The 19,061-nt window shown below is 46.0% G+C and overlaps 1 protein-coding gene across 2 annotated transcripts in view; it reads left to right on the top strand.

Moving 5' to 3' along the window:
* The window catches only part of LOC123746823 (neuronal acetylcholine receptor subunit alpha-10), a 288,958-nt gene that overhangs the window by 70,023 nt on the left and 199,874 nt on the right, over positions 1 to 19,061 (top strand). For both annotated transcript variants that reach the window (XM_069319638.1, XM_069319639.1), the window contains exon 2: positions 14,138 to 14,217. In XM_069319638.1, coding sequence (XP_069175739.1) covers positions 14,172 to 14,217 — 46 coding nt within the window. In that variant the 5' untranslated portion in view covers positions 14,138 to 14,171. The remainder of the gene's footprint in view (positions 1 to 14,137; positions 14,218 to 19,061) is intronic.

Raw genomic sequence — 19,061 nt, forward strand, 5'->3', positions numbered from 1 at the left:
ACCTCCAGGTGAGCATACAGGTACCTCCCTTCACCCCCAGGTGAGCATGCAGGTACCTCCCTTCACCTCCAGGTGAACATACAGGTACTTCCCTTCACCGCCAGGTGAACATACAGGTACCTCCCTTCACTGGGTCATCAGCCTTCCTCAAATACATAAACTCTTCCCTAGAGAATGACTCTGAGGGTTCTCGCACCAAATTTCATGTTAGTGCTGAAGGCTATGGGGTCTTGATACCCATATCAAAACCCCCATATTGGTACCCAATAATTAAACAGAATTAGGTGCAGAGGCAGTATGTAGGGAACTGTCTCTGTTATTAATACTAGGTTTACATAATAGACTTACTAATACACAGGGAGCTTGACTCTTAAGTTAATCAAGAGAGCGTCTTGCCAGAACTGTGCCCAACTCACACACGGCAGGGATCGTTGTCACTGTTCTGCTGGCAATAAGAATTGTCATTATTACATTATTAATTGTCACTGAGACCCAGATGATCAAAGACAGTCACTGGGACACTAAAATGTGTGATGCAGGTTAATCTTCTGAACCCTAGACAAGTGTACAAGGCATTCCCTCGCTGGTAATGATCTGACCCTTGTAGGGCACCTTGATTATTTTACCCCCTCACCTGTTGCAGGTAGACAAAAAGATATACTTAATCAGATGGTTAATCACCAAGATCAACACAAGGCAACTGAGAAAAATAGTAGATATATTGTACATACAGTAAGACCGACCTCAACATATTCACACCCCTGTGCACATATCCCTAATAGTTGGGTGATGACCTTCCAGCTGTGATCAACCTTTGCAGATGACACTAGAATTTTTATGAGCGTCAACAACATAGAGAGCACAGCAAACCTCCAATCAGATGTAAATCAGGTCTTTCAATGGGCTACAGAATATAACATGGTATTTAATGAAGATAATTTCCAGCTCTTGCGCTTCGGAAAAAATGAAAATATAAAAACAGAAACCACGTACAAAACGCAATCAAATCATGACATAGAACGAAAAAGGATTTGGGTGTACTCATGTCGGAAGACCTTACCTTTAAAGTACACAATAAAGTAGCCATCACAACTGCAAGAAAAATGACAGGTTGAATAACAAGAACTTTTCAAACTAGAGATCCTATTCCAATGATGATACTCTTCAAGACGCTAGTGCTCTCTAGAGTGGAATACTGTTACATAATGACAGCCCCTTTCATTGCTGGAGAAATTGCTGACTTGGAGAGCGTGCAGAGATCATTTACTGCTAGAAACCACTCAGTAAAACATCTAAAATATTGGGACCGGCTAAAATGCCTAAATCTGTATTCTTTTGAGCGAAGGCGGGAGAGAGGCACAATAATTTACACATGGAAAATAGTAGAGGGGCTGGGTCCAAACCTGCACACAGAAATAACACCACATGAGACCAGTAGGCATGGCAGGATGTGCAGAAATCCCCCGTTGAAGAGCAGAGGTGCAATAGGTACTCTGAGAGAGAAAAACAACAACTCCAACCTCCAACCTCCCAACCCCCGTTCCTGCCTCCCTCCCGGCGTTCGTGCTTACCTCCCTTCTGTCTCTTTACCCCTCCCTGCCTGTCTGCATACTTCCTTCCTTCCTTCCTTCTTTCCTTCCTTCCTTCCTTCCTTCCTTCCTTCCTTCCTTCCTTCCTTCCTTCCTTCCTTCCTTCCTTCCTTCCTTCCTTCCTTCCGTCGCCCCAGACAGCACTCACAATGTTATCGCCTGACATACTGCTGACGCCTAAACCGCGTGATTTCTGTATTTTGTATTGTTTGTTTCTCACTGTTGGTATCGGCTGAGGTGAGTGATATCTCCCGCCACTTTCTCTCCTAACTTGTTGTTGCTGGCTGTTATCACCTTCAATTTTCCTCTCGTTGGAAATATATTTTTCACGTGTCACGTGTGATGATTAATGGCTTGTGTGTCACGATGAATGGCTTGTGTGTCACGATGAATGGCTTGTGTGTCACGGTGAATGGCTTGTGTGTCACGATGAATGGCTTGTGTGTCACGATGAATGGCTTGATGAATGGCTTGTGTGTCACGATGAATGGCTTGATGAATGGCTTGTGGTTTGTGTGAAAAACCAAAAGCGTTTTTCTTTATGGTGGAAAAACCACTTTGTTTGTGGTTGCTTATATTTTCCTGTGGACTAGATTGACTTTTTTTGCTACCCTTTTACTCTTATCTATTTTTGCAAAGCCCTTGTTTTCTCTGTACCCTGCTGTTGAGGGTACTTGTTGCTGCTCTGCCTGGTGAAGCCCAACAGTACCCTGCTGTTGAGGGTACTTGTTGCTGCTCTGCCTGGTGAAGCCCAACAGTCCTCCTGTTTTGATAGTAGCTTTTGCAGCTGTGTGGTCGATCGTATCAATATTTGGCAATGGAACCCAATAAGCCACTTTTTGTACTATTTTTGTTTAGTCTTAATTTTTGTATGTGAGCTTGACCACCACTGAAGGTGTAGATGGGAAGCTTAGCCACCTCTGATGAAGATGGGATGGTGTAGGTGTGAGCTTAACCACCATTACTGCAATCCAGAAAGTATCGGAGTAAGTTGACCAAACCACACACTAGAAAGTGAAGGGACGACGACGTTTCGACCCTTCATTGTTTCGTCCCTCAAATGACTTGAGAATGGTCCAAGACGGACCGAAACGTCGTCGTCCCTTCACTTTCTAGTGTGTGGTTTGGTCAACATACTTCAGCCACTCCTTGTCTGCATACTTCCTCTTCGTAGACAATGGAGGAGGAGGAGGAGGAGAGAAGCAGAGGATGAAATAATCTGGAGCAGGCGCCGGGAATTATGGAAATCACTTGACGTGGCTGTTGATGAAGTGGTATAATTTGCTGGTGAGAAAAGTGGCTCTTGTATTATCATTACTCGACCCACTTGGTGACTAACTCTGCCTTCTCCTGAAGTAATAGTTCTTCTGGAGTAAGCTTCACCATCACTAGTACAACTGCACCGAGGCTTGGAACTCATAAAAATATTCCAGTGAGTATCATCTACCTACAATCATCTGCCGTTAACAGTGACACGCCCGAGCTAAGTGAGCATGGAGCGTGAGATCTCTTGCACGGTATGACGGTACTGTGAGAGACCTGCAGGTCAACAACGCCCAACTGGCCCCGTCACTCATTTAGAGAGCACAAGCACCAACAACAACAACAGACCAACTTACTGATATCACTCAGGAACTGTTCTTGTATCCACGCCAAATACCTCGCCGGATTTAACCAGATTAAAGATTAAGTGAATTTGCGTGTAGAGAGAGATGGAGACTGGAAATAGAAAAGTTTCAGAATAAATTAGATTCTCTCTCTCTCTCTCTCTCTCTCTCTCTCTCTCTCATAATAATCCACTATTCTGAAAACAGAAGAACGTTGGTCACATTTTCACCAGGGGACAGTAACACTGCTCCTGGCGAGGACAGTCACCAGGGGACAATAACACTGTTCCTGGTGAGGACGGTCACCAGGGACAGTAACACTGCTCCTGGTGAGGACGGTCACAGGGGACAGTAACACTGCTCCTGGTGAGGACGGTCACCAGGGGACAGTAACACTGCTCCTGGTGAGGACGGTCACCAGGGACAGTAACACTGCTCCTGGTGAGGACGGTCACCAGGGGACAGTAACACTGCTCCTGGTGAGGACGGTCACCAGGGACAGTAACACTGCTCCTGATGAGGACAGTATCACCCATGATAACCTTAGAGTGCTACACTATGTAGCCCATCGTAACAAGTGACTACTTATATATCCATTCTAGCTAATTCATATGAAATACCTTCCATGTTAACAATAACAAAAGACTTTTTCACATCAAGAAATGTTGTGTTATAATAATAGTAATCCACAATTATGATAGTGGATTACCGGTTATCTTACCAACCGAAAGTCCTCTGCACTGTTCGAAGTCAACAGAAGTGAAACTAAATACAACTAGCTGCCCTTCACGGCGAAGTATTACGCCCCAACATTTATAGTGAACGAATAAATGCCTTACTAAAGTCAGTCCCAACACGTTCTATAAGAATTACTAGTACCTACGCAGATGATATCCTGTTGAGCAAATCACACACTAGAAATTGAAGAGACGACGACGTTTCGGTCCGCAGCAATCAAAATATAGTGGAAGCAGCCGCCTGCCCGTACTGTATACTTCGTCCCGTGTTATAACATATAACTTCAGGTCAGATCATGCAAATAATCTTGAGTTTCAACTCATAACATTCACATTATGGGTTATGATACATAATAAAACAACAGAGGGTTGGAAATTACCTGTTAATGTGTGGTCTGTACTCTTGTGTACTGAAGGTGATCTCTCTCGTGGAATTAACTTTAAACCTCCCGAAGTTGGATTCATTTACTCAGAATGAATTTTACGTCATTTTCGGAGGGTAGAATATCTCACAATTATTTTTATGCCTCTCGCGATTGCACCTTTTAGGTGCAATCTCTTGGAATGAATTTTACACCTCTTGGGTTTTGATGCAATTACTCGAAATGAAGTTTACATCGCCTTCGGATGGGGTGCCGTCATTGAGAACCTTCGGATGGGGTGCCGTCATTGAGAACCTTCGGATGGGGTGCCGTCATTGAGAACCTTCGGATGGGGTGCCGTCATTGAGAACCTTGGGATGGGGTGCCGTCATTGAGAACCTTCGGATGGGGTGCCGTCATTGAGAACCTTGGGATGGGGTGCCGTCATTGAGAACCTTCGGATGGCGTGCCGTCATTGAGAACCTTGGGATGGGGTGCCGTCATTGAGAACCTTCGGATGGGGTGCCGTCATTGAGAACCTTGGGATGGGGTGCCGTCATTGAGAACCTTCGGATGGGGTGCCGTCATTGAGAACCTTCGGATGGGGTGCCGTCATTGAGAACCTTCGGATGGGGTGCCGTCATTGAGAACCTTCGGATGGGGTGCCGTCATTGAGAACCTTCGGATGGGGTGCCGTCATTGAGAACCTTCGGATGGGGTGCCGTCATTGAGAACCTTCGGATGGGGTGCCGTCATTGAGAACCTTCGGATGGGGTGCCGTCATTGAGAACCTTGGGATGGGGTGCCGTCATTGAGAACCTTGGGATGGGGTGCCGTCATTGAGAACCTTGGGATGGGGTGCCGTCATTGAGAACCTTGGGATGGGGTGCCGTCATTGAGAACCTTGGGATGGGGTGCCGTCATTGAGAACCTTGGGATGGGGTGCCGTCATTGAGAACCTTGGGATGGGGTGCCGTCATTGAGAACCTTGGGATGGGGTGCCGTCATTGAGAACCTTCGGATGGGGTGCCGTCATTGAGAACCTTGGGATGGGGTGCCGTCATTGAGAACCTTGGGATGGGGTGCCGTCATTGAGAACCTTGGGATGGGGTGCCGTCATTGAGAACCTTCGGATGGGGTGCCGTCATTGAGAACCTTCGGATGGGGTGCCGTCATTGAGAACCTTCGGATGGGGTGCCGTCATTGAGAACCTTGGGATGGGGTGCCGTCATTGAGAACCTTCGGATGGGGTGCCGTCATTGAGAACCTTCGGATGGGGTGCCGTCATTGAGAACCTTGGGATGGGGTGCCGTCATTGAGAACCTTGGGATGGGGTGCCGTCATTGAGAACCTTGGGATGGGGTGCCGTCATTGAGAACCTTGGGATGGGGTGCCGTCATTGAGAACCTTGGGATGGGGTGCCGTCATTGAGAACCTTCGGATGGGGTGCCGTCATTGAGAACCTTCGGATGGGGTGCCGTCATTGAGAACCTTCGGATGGGGTGCCGTCATTGAGAACCTTCGGATGGCGTGCCGTCATTGAGAACCTTGGGATGGGGTGCCGTCATTGAGAACCTTGGGATGGGGTGCCGTCATTGAGAACCTTGGGATGGGGTGCCGTCATTGAGAACCTTCGGATGGGGTGCCGTCATTGAGAACCTTCGGATGGGGTGCCGTCATTGAGAACCTTGGGATGGGGTGCCGTCATTGAGAACCTTCGGATGGGGTGCCGTCATTGAGAACCTTCGGATGGGGTGCCGTCATTGAGAATGAATTTTAAATTACTAAGGATTGGTTACAGTCGCTCAGTGTGATGTTTTACACATCTCGCGTATGCTGTAATTAGTAATTATTAGTAAAGAAGTTTATACCTTAGTCTGGCAAAAGTGCACACAACATTTATTTTATTGTAGAGCCTTTATTGTGTTATTGAACCTGGGTGAGTCTTCCACGTGTAGGTCCCCAGCGTGTCCTCGCCTGGGGACTTTATACACCTCTTGCTGGAGGATAGATCCGTCAAAGATGAATTTGATATCTGGATCATCCCCTGTCCCCCCCCCCTGGCCTCTTGAGATGTGGCGCCTGAGCGACACACCTCTGTGTCAACCTCACGCACCACATCTCTCTCCCAAGCGGAGGATGTTGGAAGACATACTTTACAGATCCTCGCAGCTCAGTGGACAGTTCTCGGGAGTCGTAGTTCATAGGCCTCGGGTTCGATTTCCGGTTGAAGCCGAAGACAAATGGACATTGTTTCCTTCACCTAATACCTCTGTTCACCCAGCAGTAAATAGGTACTTAGGAGTTAGAGATTTGCTACGGACTACATTCCGAGATGTGTGGAGAGAGAGAGAGAGAGAGAGAGAGAGAGAGAGAGAGAGAGAGAGAGAGAGAGAGAGAGAGAGAGAGAGAGAGAGAGAGAGAGAGAGAGTGTGTGTGTGTGTGTGTGTGTGTGTACATACGACAGGGAAAATAAGTCCGGAGTCCGTACATTAGACAACCGACAGTTAGAAAGGCGGGGTCCAAGAGCTAACAGCTCGATCCTGCAGACACACACACACACACACACACACGCCCACACACACAGTCACGTGTTTATCTTTTGAGTGTTAGAGAGAAGTTGGCAGCGGGCTGCCTCCAGCATGATCATATCACCACCTACACTTCTACCCCAAAATTATGGCGGGGAAGTAAAAGTTTCTTCCTTGAGCCTCAATAATATATAAACAGTGTGCGTGCGTGTGTGTCACTCACGTGCGTGCGTGCGTGTCACTCACGTGCGTGCGTGCGTGTGTCCTGGCAGAGTTAGTCACCAAGTGGGTCGAGTAATGATAATACAAGAGCCACTTTTCTCACCAGCAAATTATACCACTTCATCACCAGCCACGTCAAGTGATTTCCATAATTCCCGGCGCCTGCTCCAGATTATTTCATCCTCTGCTTCTCTCCTCCTCCTCCTCCTCCACTGTCTACTCTCGCTCTCCGTCTCTCCTCCTCCACTGTCTACTCTCGCTCTCCGTCTCTCCTCCTCCACTGTCTACTCTCGCTCTCCGTCTCTCCTCCTCCTCCACTGTCTACTCTCGCTCTCCGTCTCTCCTCCTCCACTGTCTACTCTCGCTCTCCGTCTCTCCTCCTCCACTGTCTACTCTCGCTCTCCGTCTGTCCATCCGCTCGTCTCTCTCTACTTCTCAGTCGACTTTCTCTATATATTTCTTGAATTCCAGGTTTTCCTTCACATGAATCAAACAATTTCCCCACAAACGTCTGTTGCAGCATAGTCAGTAACTCTCCAGGTTAGTGACGTTGCACTGAGCGCGTTATAAGGAAAGTCTACACCTGACACCAGTGTATTGGGCAGTATACCTGACACCAGTGTATTGAGCAGTATACCTGACACCATTGAAAACTATCAAGTGGGACTCACTTTCATTATCCTGCTGTGTCACTCACCATCAGACTGCATCTCTCACCATCACTCACCACCATGCAGCATCTCTCACCATCACTCACCACCATGCAGCATCTCTCACCATCACTCACCACCATGCTGTATCTCTCACCATCACTCACCACCATGCAGCATCTCTCACCATCACTCACCATGCTGCATCTCTCACCATCACTCACCACCATGCTGCATCTCTCACCATCACTCACCACCCAAGAATTGCCCAAGAATAGAGGCACCCAAGCCTAAGAATGGAGTCATTAGAGCCGATGAATACAGTCATTGGAGCCTAAGAATGGAGTCATTAGAGACTAAGTATAGAGTAATTGCAGGTTCCAGTGCCCTCATTCTTACGGTAATAAGATTATCCTAAGAATGAAGACACTGGATAGGATAGGATTATCCTATCCTAAGAATGAAGACACTGGAGCCTAAAAAATGAAGGCATTAGAGCCTAAGAATGGAAGCATTAAAGGCTAAGAAGGTACTAAATCATAAGAAAGAAGGCACTAGAGCTTTAAAAACGGAAGCACTAGAGCCTAAGAATGGAGATACGGTGCCTCCATTCGTAGCCTCTGGTAACCTAAGAATACACTAGAGCCTAATAATGAAGGCACTAGTGCCTTATAATGAAGGCACTAGAGTCTAAGAATGGAGGCAATAGAGCCTAAGAATCGTATACACGTAAAATGTATATTCCTCTCTCTAAAATGACATGTGTGTAGAATCTGGCTCTCACTCGAGGCTTTCCCACCTTAACTGTAGGTTCGAGTAGTGTCTCTGCTGGTCTACTGATCCGTCTGTGAACTATGTGAAGCTGTCAGGTACAAAGTTTGCTTCTATATTCACCTGTGCAATGTTGTGTAGCAGATGGGGATTAGTCTGGTTCTTTTTTTCTTTCAAGAGCCATAATCTTGCTTGCAGGGATCTCCAAGGGGCTTGCATAACAAAGTCTGCAAGTATTTGCTCGACACTCTCTTAGTGATTGTGTTTGTGATCTCGAGAGTATTGATGGTGTTTATTGCACAGTGGGTCCAGCTTTTGCTATTGGAAGCTCTTCTGTCTGGAGTTCGTGCTCCAGTGATTATATCTTTTAGTGAACTGATTCTTGGTCTAGTCAGTATCTTGGTCAGCGTGCACGCAGCAATCTCTCTTACCCTTATTTCAACCCATGTTAGTGTGATTTCCCTCACTAGTGAAATACTCAGTATTTATATCTATAAAATAGATGTATGTACGTCTGTCTCTCTGTCTGTCTGTCTGTCTGTCTGTCTCTCTCTCTCTCTCTCTCTCTCTCTCTCTCTCTCTCTCTCTCTCTCTCTCTCTCTCCTCTCTCTCTCTCTCTCTCTCTCTCTCTCTCTCTCTCTCTCTCTCTCTCTCTCTAAACCACTTGGGCTGGACGGTAGAGCGACGGTCTGGGTTCCTGCAGGTCGGCGTTCAATCCCCGACCGTCCAAGAGGTTGGGCACCATTCCTTCCCTCTATCCCCTCCCAAATCGTTATCCTGATCCCTTCCAAGTGCTATATAGTCGTAAAAGCTTGGCGCATTCTTCTGGTAGTTCCCTTCCCTTAACTCTCTATAACAAGGTTCTGACATAAGTGGCTTGACTGTGTCCATCAAGGTACCGCTGTGGGTGGCTAAACTGTGTAACACAGTCAAGAGCGCCATAGAGAGACAGCATCTGGTCGACTGTCAAATCAGTGATGAGAATCTTGACCCAATCAAAAGGGTAAGGCTTTCCTCCCACGGTGTCTTTGTTGACTAAGACTAAAAGTTGGGCTGGGAAATTAAAATAAGACATATCTATGGGAGTGATTCTTGGGGAGTGGTGCTGACCTCGTCACCCTCTTGTATTAGTCAAGTTCCTCGGCGTAATAAGGAGCGAGACCGCTTGGGCAACGTGTGGCCGCGCATGAGAAAGCAAGAATCATGGCAAAGAGGAACCAGCACATTTCGTCGTCGATTGTCTAGCTGTTCTCCTGGTTTACCACAATGTACAGATACAAAGTGCCAAGTTAACCTGAAACGCACCAACCCAAGCAACCCGCCTCAACTAGCCAACTGCGGCATTACAAATGTGCAGTTTTGTGAACCGCTGCTTTCATAGTACTTTGTAATTGGCCGTTAGGGACCTTAGCGTAGAACTGAGACGCACTTGTTGAGAGGCTGAGTTAATTTATGAGCGTGAGTGTAAACATTGTGATTAAGGCCTGTCTCTCTGTCTCTCTGTCTCTCTGTCTGTCTGTCTGTCTGTCTGTCCGTCTCTCTCTCTCTCTCTCTCTCTCTCTCTCTCTCTCTCTCTCTCTCTCTCTCTCTCTCTCTCTCTCTCTCTCTCTCTCTCTCTCTCTCTCTCAGCTCTAAGAGAGAGAGAGAGACTCTGTGTGAGTAAGAACACTTACTCACACAGTCGCTTCAACACACCATGCATAAAGTAAAGTGAAAAATATACATCAAAGTTTTTTGTTTTTAAAGAGTAAATATTATGATTAGATTTTTGTTTATTTTGGCAACATCAGTACAGAAGTTTTTAATATAAAATAAGTAAATTATTATTGTTATCAATATTATTATTATTATTATTATTACACACAGAAATCACAATAACCTGATATATCCAATGAACAACTCAAGTGTACAGTTGCCTAGAGCGCGTCTAGGATCATCCAGCGCATAGGTTCGAACCCTCATCAAAGCCCTTGTGGGTATATTCATTATCATCATCATTATGATTCGAGTCACATGGCATTGAGAGATTTTTGCGAGGGTGATGTTGCAGTGTCATGAGATACGTTTATTTTATACCAGTTATGACCCAACAATGATGGGCACGTACCCAACAACAGTTACTGGGAAAAATGTGACACTATTCCGAAGCATCGCCTCCAGTCTCGGTCTGACAAAGACAGAAACTTTTACCTCACCCTTCCCTTCGCCGCTCGCTACAATTAAGGGAGTTAGGTGACTCGTAGAGTGAGGAGTACCCACACTTATATATGTCTACATTTTTCCTTGTAAGAAAAGAGCGGGGCTGTAAGACAAGTTACAGCCCCGCTCCTGTGCCAGTAAGTCCTCAACGGGCTCACCATAGCCCGTGCTACTTGGAACTTTTTGTTCCAAGTAGCGAATCTTAAACAGCAACCTTGTAAGAGGCTCCAAATAGCCTCCACTTACGAGGTCACCGTAGCCCGTGCTATTTGGAACTTTTTCTGATTAGCTGAATCTAAGACAACAACAACAACCTTGTAAGAGCTTGAATGGTCCCCCAAGCCAACATGCACCAGAAAACTCTTAGCAATTGCCTGAATCCGGCTCTGGCTGTCCTGGTTCGAATCCTTTAGAGGTCAAGAGTTTTCTAATGCATGTTGGCTTGGGGACCATTCAAGCTCAACGCACAACTGTTACTCACGCGGCACCAGCATGATGAAATGATTTGATGTAATTTCTGTGCCCAAAATAGTCAACGAGAGCTGTCGGGTCTTGGGTTAAGGGTCAGACAACTTCCAATACTTTTGCAGTCAGTGTGGCCGAGTGGTACAGTACTGGACATGCCAAGGGGCTGTCCGGGTCGAATCCCTCAGGGGGTCAACATTTTTCTGATGTAATCTGTACATACACCATATGTAACTTCCTCGATGCTATGTAAACCTCATGTTCATATTAAGATGCTATATTAACAGTTATTCGCTAGTCCAGCGGAACAGTTCATTAGATGAAAGGAAACGTGCCCAACTGTTTCTGTCCCTCCCGAGAATCGAACCAGGGATCTTCGACTGTCAATCGAAAACAAAACCAAATGTACATCAAGACCCTAATTTAAATGTATATTTCATACATGATACGAAATATCATATCCTTTCTTGTTATGTTATCTAAATTAAATATTTTGTGTAAGCTGAGTCCAGCACTTCACGGCCGTCTATGACCACATATTCCACACTTAAAGTGATGCCAAACCTTACCAGAACTCAGTGTTTACATAATTGACCCATTTATATGCAGGCGATAACCTGAATTCGGAGATAAAATATCATTTTCCTCGTCCGTTGAAACTCTGCAGGAAAAACCATTATAAACCTCACAGCATGCTGGGGACGAGGCACTGGACGCCGCGAGTCACCAGGCCAGAGAGTGGACTGAGCAGGCACAGATACCGACTCTATGATGACCAAACCACACATCACAAGATAGCGAAACGACGACGTTTCGGTCCTTCCTGAACCATAATGAAGTAGTATGTCATATCGCACACGACTTTATAATGGTCCAGGACGGACCGAAACGTCGTAATTTCTCCATTTTCTGGTGTGTGGTTTGTCATTATATCTTCAACCGCATTATTGTGACTCATAGTCCTGCACTCTGGCTCTAATTTTACGAAGTCGTCAGTGAAGAGCACAGCATTTTTCATTTTACAATTTCTTACACACCCATAACTCTCAGTTTTTGTTTCATAAGACCGTATCAAAGTACTTTAAAACTCACAGACGAGTATTCTGCTAATTATCATCCAAGGTTCTGGTATTATTTGAATCCGCTTGCACTGGTCGGTACAGCGACGACCTCGCTTCTTGCTGGGTCGGCGTTCGAACTCTCCGATGGTCCTAGTGGTTATACGCACTTCCCTTCTCATGATTATCTTATTGATTACCTTATATCTTCACAGTCACATATTATGGTTCTCAGTCACATATTATGGTTCTCAGTCACATATTATGGTTCTCAGTCACATATTATGGTTCTCAGTCACATATTATGGTTCTCAGTCACATATTATGGTTCTCAGTCACATATTATGGTTCTCAGTCACATATTATGGTTCTCAGTCACATTATGGTTCTCAGTCACATATTATGGTTCTAGGCCACATATTATGGTTCACAGTCACATATTATGGTTCTCAGTCACATATTATGGTTCTCAGTCACATATTATGGTTCTAGGTCACATATTATGGTTCACAGTCACATATTATGGTTCTCAGTCACATATTATGGTTCTCAGTCACATATTATGGTTCTCAGTCACATATTATGGTTCTCAGTCACATATTATGGTTCACAGTCACATATTATGGTTCTGACAGTGGTGGGATGGTGCTGGGGTGTGACAGTGGTGCTGGAGTGTGACAGCACACCCCAGAATATGATTTATAGAATATGATTAGGTATGTTTTGAACCAAAACATAGGGTTTTGAACCCTAACCAAAACACAGACCTAATCATATTTTATAAAACAAAGAAGACTATCGATCTCCTCATTAAAAACAGTCCGAAGCCGATGGATAACCCTTTAGAGCAGTCAAACGGTGTATACATGTACACTTGTCCCCACGAAGGATTTAACCTTTAGTCCAAGTACATAGGTATGACGTCGACCAAGCTGACGAGGTGTTTGACCTGTCATCTTCAATCCGGTGCCTCCAGGAATCACATGAGACAAGCCCATGACATCACCCTAATAAGAGAAATGATGAATAAAAACACTTGTATAATAGACAAAACCCAAGATGTAAGAAGATTACGAGTTCTTGAAGTAATCCACATACAAATAAAACAATCCACCATAAATACCCAAATTACGGAACTATTTCCTCTACCCACCATGAGAGTAAGAACAAGACCAGAACGTGAAGATAGAAGAACATAGAAGACGCTGCTCAACATGACATGCCCACTACACCTGATTAATCTTTGTATGTGCTTCGTCCCTATTTACGTCCCCCTATCCTTCCCCCATTTATGCCCTCTTCTTCCTTTACGATGTACTCCTCACTTTCATGTTTTATGCACCTGACCTCCCTTATGGTATAAATCCAATATGCCAGCACTATCCCCTTCACTTGAGAATGAACCATGTTGGTTCGAAACGTTGTGTAAATTTATAATGTGTAATATATTCCACAGTAAAATATTTTTCTTCACCTAGAACAAAGGTAACATTTGGAGAAATCTTCTTCCAACTAAACCAAGATGCAAGAGCACTAGTCAGAGGGATAGAAGCCCTAAACAAGAAAAGAATCAATACAGAATATGCAGACATATTCAGAGAAACATGTATAAATGAAAACCTGCTGCTAATATATACATATATGTAAATACAGTAATGAGTTTGGTCGTGTATTTGTATACTATACTGTATTTATATATGTGCTTGCATACTGAAATACTGTATGAGTACTTGTGTACTCTAAATGTGAATTTGTATAGTGTATATTGTAATGTGTATTTGTAATCTTGATATATTAATGTGTATTTATATAACTGCATATGTTAATATGTATAGGTATACTGTTCATGTGCCTTCATGTACTGTGTATGTGAGACAATTGTTCACCAGTCACTCTGCCTCGTCTCATTACAGCACTAACTGACCCGTGACCTTTGACCTCTTCAGGCATGGTGTGGGCAGCCTGCGAAACGCCCCCAAGATGACCCCTGGACTCCCCACCACCCTCGTCTGCCTCCTGGTGCTTGGTGAGTGTTGACCTCGTCTGCTCCTTACTAATATTAGTCCTAATTAGATCTTAATATCCCTTAAGTATATCTTTATATTCTTTAATTGTCTTTTAATGTCTCGCGCTGTAATAAATATGTCAGGCTGCGAGCAGCGGCGTCTAACAGCCTGGTTGACCACAAATCATAAAGTCTGCTAAGATTCTGGGTGGATCCTCGGCACCCAACCCGAACTCCTAATAGAGCGTCGCATTTTGACGTATACTCCACCTAAGGCCAAACATTGTCGTACTAGAAAATGGGAGCATCTTGCGAAATTGACATACTGTCCCGTTTTCTGTTTTGGGTCCTCTGGTAGGTTAGGATAAGGGAACTTTAGTACGAATGTTTCTTGACATTGGGTAGCCTTAAGAGGACGGGCTGGGACACCAGCTTAATTAATTTAATCTCAAGGTATTATTGTTCATATTCAGCTGTACTTGTATGGTGCACGTATGGACTTGTATGTGCACGTACAGACTTGTATGTGCACGTATGGACTTGTATGGTCCTCATATGGACTTGTATGGTGCTCGTATGGACTTGTATGTGCACGTATAGACTTGTATGTGCACGTATGGACTTGTATGGTCCTCATATGGACTTGTATGGTGCTCGTATGGACTTGTATGTGCACGTATAGACTTGTATGTGCACGTATGGACTTGTATGGTCCTCATATGGACTTGTATGGTGCTCGTATGGACTTGTATGGTGCTCGTATGGACTTCTCTAGAAGTATATTGCCCATCTGACATACCACACACTGAAGTATGCCACTCTGACATACCACACACTGAAGTGTGCCACTCTGACATACCACACACTGAAGTATGCCACTCTGGCATACCACACACTGAAGTATGCCCCTCTGACATACCAAACACTGAAGTATGCCACTCTGACAAACCACACACTGAAGTATGCCACTCTGACACACCACACACTGAAGTATGCCCCCTCTGACACACCACACACTGAAGTATGCCCCTCTGACATACCAAACACTGAAGTATGCCACTCTGACAAACCACACACTGAAGTATGCCACTCTGACAAACCACACACTGAAGTATGCCACTCTGACACACCACACACTGAAGTATGCCCCCTCTGACACACCACACACTGAAGTATGCCCCTCTGACATACCACACACTGAAGTATGCAGTTTTAGTACTGAACACTTGCCCCAATAAAAAAAAACTCAAAACGGTGCTAGAGAATGTCAAAAAGCAAGTAACAATGGCTGTTGAAGAACTGAGAAGCACTAGAAATAGTGCTAGGATAAACAAACATAGTCCCGCTGTTTTAGGAAGTCTTCTCTAAGGAGGAGACATCATAAGGACATACAAAATTGTAAGGGGGATCGACAAAATATGACACATAAATGACGTCCAAGATACGAAATAGTTGAACAAGGGGATCGAGTTGTAAACATTTATTAGCCACGTTGATTAAAACAACTCGCTTATTAAACAGTTTGTAAAATATATATGATCAAGTGCAAGAAGGAAATGAGTTGGAGTATTTACCGAGCGATACCTGAGTGGCGAGGTGAGGCTCCACCCCTGCCAGCACAGGGGGGTGAGGCTCCACCCCTGCCAGCACAGGGGGGTGAGGCTCCACCCCTGCCAGCACAGGGGGGTGAGGCTCCACCCCTGCCAGCACAGGGGGGGTGAGGCTCCACCCCTGCTAGCACAGGGGGGTGAGGCTCCACCCCTGCCAGCACAGGGGGGGGGGTGAGGCTCCACCCCTGCCAGCACAGGGGGGTGAGGCTCCACCCCTGCTAGCACAGGGGGGTGAGGCTCCACCCCTGCCAGCACAGGGGGGGTGAGGCTCCGCCCCTGCTAGCACAGGGGGGTGAGGCTCCACCCCTGCCAGCACAGGGGGGTGAGGCTCCACCCCTGCCAGCACAGGGGGGGTGAGGCTCCACCCCTGCCAGTTCAGGGGGGTGAGGCTCCACCCCTGCTGGCACAGGGGGGTGAGGCTCCACCCCTGCCAGCACAGGGGGGGTGAGGCTCCGCCCCTGCTAGCACAGGGGGGTGAGGCTCCACCCCTGCCAGCACAGGGGGTGAGGCTCCACCCCTGCCAGCACAGGGGGGGTGAGGCTCCACCCCTGCCAGTTCAGGGGGGTGAGGCTCCACCCCTGTCAGCACAGGGGGGGTGAGGCTCCACCCCTGCCAGCACTGGGGGGGGGGTTGAAGCTGCACCCCTGCCAGCACAGGGGGGGGGGGTGAGGCTCCACCCCTGCTAGCACAGGGGGGGGGGGTTGATATCACACCAGACCTGTCCTCTGAAGCCCACATCAAGAGGATAACATCAGCGGCATATGCTAGATTGTAAGTAATAATTTAGAACCTTATATACGACATATGTCAGACCGATCCTGGAGTATGCAGCTCCTAAGTAGAGCCCCAATCTAGTCAAGCTCATGACTAAATTGGAGAAGGTTCAGAGGGATGCCCCCAGACTAGCCCCCGAGCTGAGGGTTATGAACTACGAGGAGAGACTACGGGAACTGAATCTCACGTCGCTGGAAGAAGAGTTAGAGGAGATATGATCAACACGTAAAAGATTCTCAGAGGAATTGATAGGGTAGATGAAGGCAATTTTTTAACACAAGAGAAATACGCCCTACGGGACACAGATTGAAACTGAGTACCCAGATGCACTACAGAGATATTAGAAGGAATTTTTTCAGTGTCTGAGTAGTTAACAAATGAAATGCATTAGGCAATGATGTGGTGGAGGCTGACTCCACTGACAGTTTCAAGTATAGATATGAAAGAGTCCCAATGGCTCAGCAGTCTGTACACCTGTTGATTTACAGTCGAGAGGCGGGAGCAAAGAGCCGAAGCTCAACCACCATAAGCACATCTAGGCGAGCAGGACTAGGTGAGTACTCCCACGAACACAAAGCTGGCAGGTCAGGCCACGTGGGAACCAGACTGGAAACTTTGATAAGCAGGAAAGGCTGTTGTTGTCTGGCTTATGAAAGTTGTTTGGTAGAGTGGGAGTCCGTGTGAGAGTGGGAGGAGTGTGTGGGAAGACTCCATATGAGGGTGAGAAGAGTATGTAGGAAGAGTGCGACGTGGGAGAGAGGGAAGAGTGCGACGTGGGAGAGAGGGAAGAGTGCGACGTGGGAGAGAGGGAAGAGTGCGACGTGGGAGAGAGGGAAGAGTGAGTGGGAGAGAGGGAAGAGTGCGTGTGAGTGTGTATGTACTGACCTAATATGCTAGTAGAGCCGAGCATCGCCGCCTACCTCCTCCATCCGAACATTCTTAGTATATTGCATTAACTCAGTTCCCACATTTTCTCCCAAGACATTCATATCATACCGTGTTGAGTAGCATCCAGCAGGTCCTGTGTTGCCTCTCCACATGTCGGCAATTGCAACACTAAATAAATTCTTCCTGACGTCTCTGGAGCTCATGGGTGTCTTAAGCTTTCATCTGTGCTAGGTAGTTCTGTTGCTTCTAGGTTTGAACAATGCTTCATTGCCTACATTGTAATTTCCTATTAGAATCTTGTATATCTCTGTCATGTCCCCCCTGTGCTTCCTCTCCTCCAGTGGGGTGAGGTCTAGCTCCCTCAGTATCCACTACATGCATGACTAATTCGTATATCTGAACATGAGGATAAGATCTCTGGGCACTTATCCTCTCTGTACTAGGCAAACTGTGGTAATTAAAGGGCAGGAGTGACGACGCTTGCTTACCGACCTCAAAATGGCGTCTGGAGTTTACCTCTTCCAGGTCGCCCACAAATTCTTCATTCGACTGACAATGTCGACTTGTGTGTGGGGTCAATACTCAGGTACCACCATCTCTGTGTCCTGACGTGTGTGTGGGGTCAATACTCAGGTACCACCATCTCTGTGTCCTGACGTGTGCGTGGGGTCAATACTCAGGTACCACCATCTCTGTGTCCTGACTTGTGTGTGGGGTCAATACTCAGGTACCACCATCTCTGTGTCCTGACGTGTGCGTGGGGTCAATACACAGGTACCACCTCGGTTTGGTACCCACACGCAAGTCAAATTTACCAAAATTCAGAGCATCTCTCTGACTTCCTGTATGTGTAAAGTTCTTGGGAGGATCATCCTGGACAGGTTAATGTATCAGACTGGACCCCAGTTAGCCCCTAAGGAGTGGTTTCCTTCCAGGAAGAAGCACTCAAACTCGCTTTGACGAATAGTTTATTAGGCAGGAACTGAGTTCTCAGGAGTCATTTATTGATCTGCATACTGCTCTTGGTACGACAAACAGATCATCTTAGAACAGCTTGTCTCTTCTGGAGGCTAGTTGCTATATAGTCGTAATGGCTTAGCGCTTTCTCCTTATAATTACATTACCTCTCTTGTAGTTTAGACTGTTGACATTGATGAGGATGAGAACCGCCTCAAGACTTTACAAGGGGATCAACAGTATACATTCTGCAACCTTCGAGTTTAGTACACTCCAGGGTGGAGTTCTTGGCTCAACACTCTTCAATGTCCTGATGAACATATTATTACTTACCATTCCCACACTAGCTGATGAAACTGCCATCTGTTATGATGGTAACATTTGTATATTGCAAATACCCAAACTAAACTGCAAGTTCTACCTTATTCACTCGCTGGTAAAAGTATTGAACAGTCTTGCTCTCTTTGTAACTAAATCTAGAGATTTTCATCCCTGACAGAAGAACAGATATCTCCTTTAGCTCTCAAAGTCAACTATTGAAACATGGAAACAAATGGGCAGCACAAATACCTTGGAGTAGGTATCAACAGTGGCAGAGTAAACGATCAACATTATAAGTTAAATGAAAGACTTAAA

This window comes from Procambarus clarkii, chromosome 93, assembly GCF_040958095.1.
Source record: "Procambarus clarkii isolate CNS0578487 chromosome 93, FALCON_Pclarkii_2.0, whole genome shotgun sequence".
In the NCBI taxonomy this organism is placed as follows: Eukaryota; Metazoa; Arthropoda; class Malacostraca; order Decapoda; family Cambaridae; genus Procambarus; species Procambarus clarkii.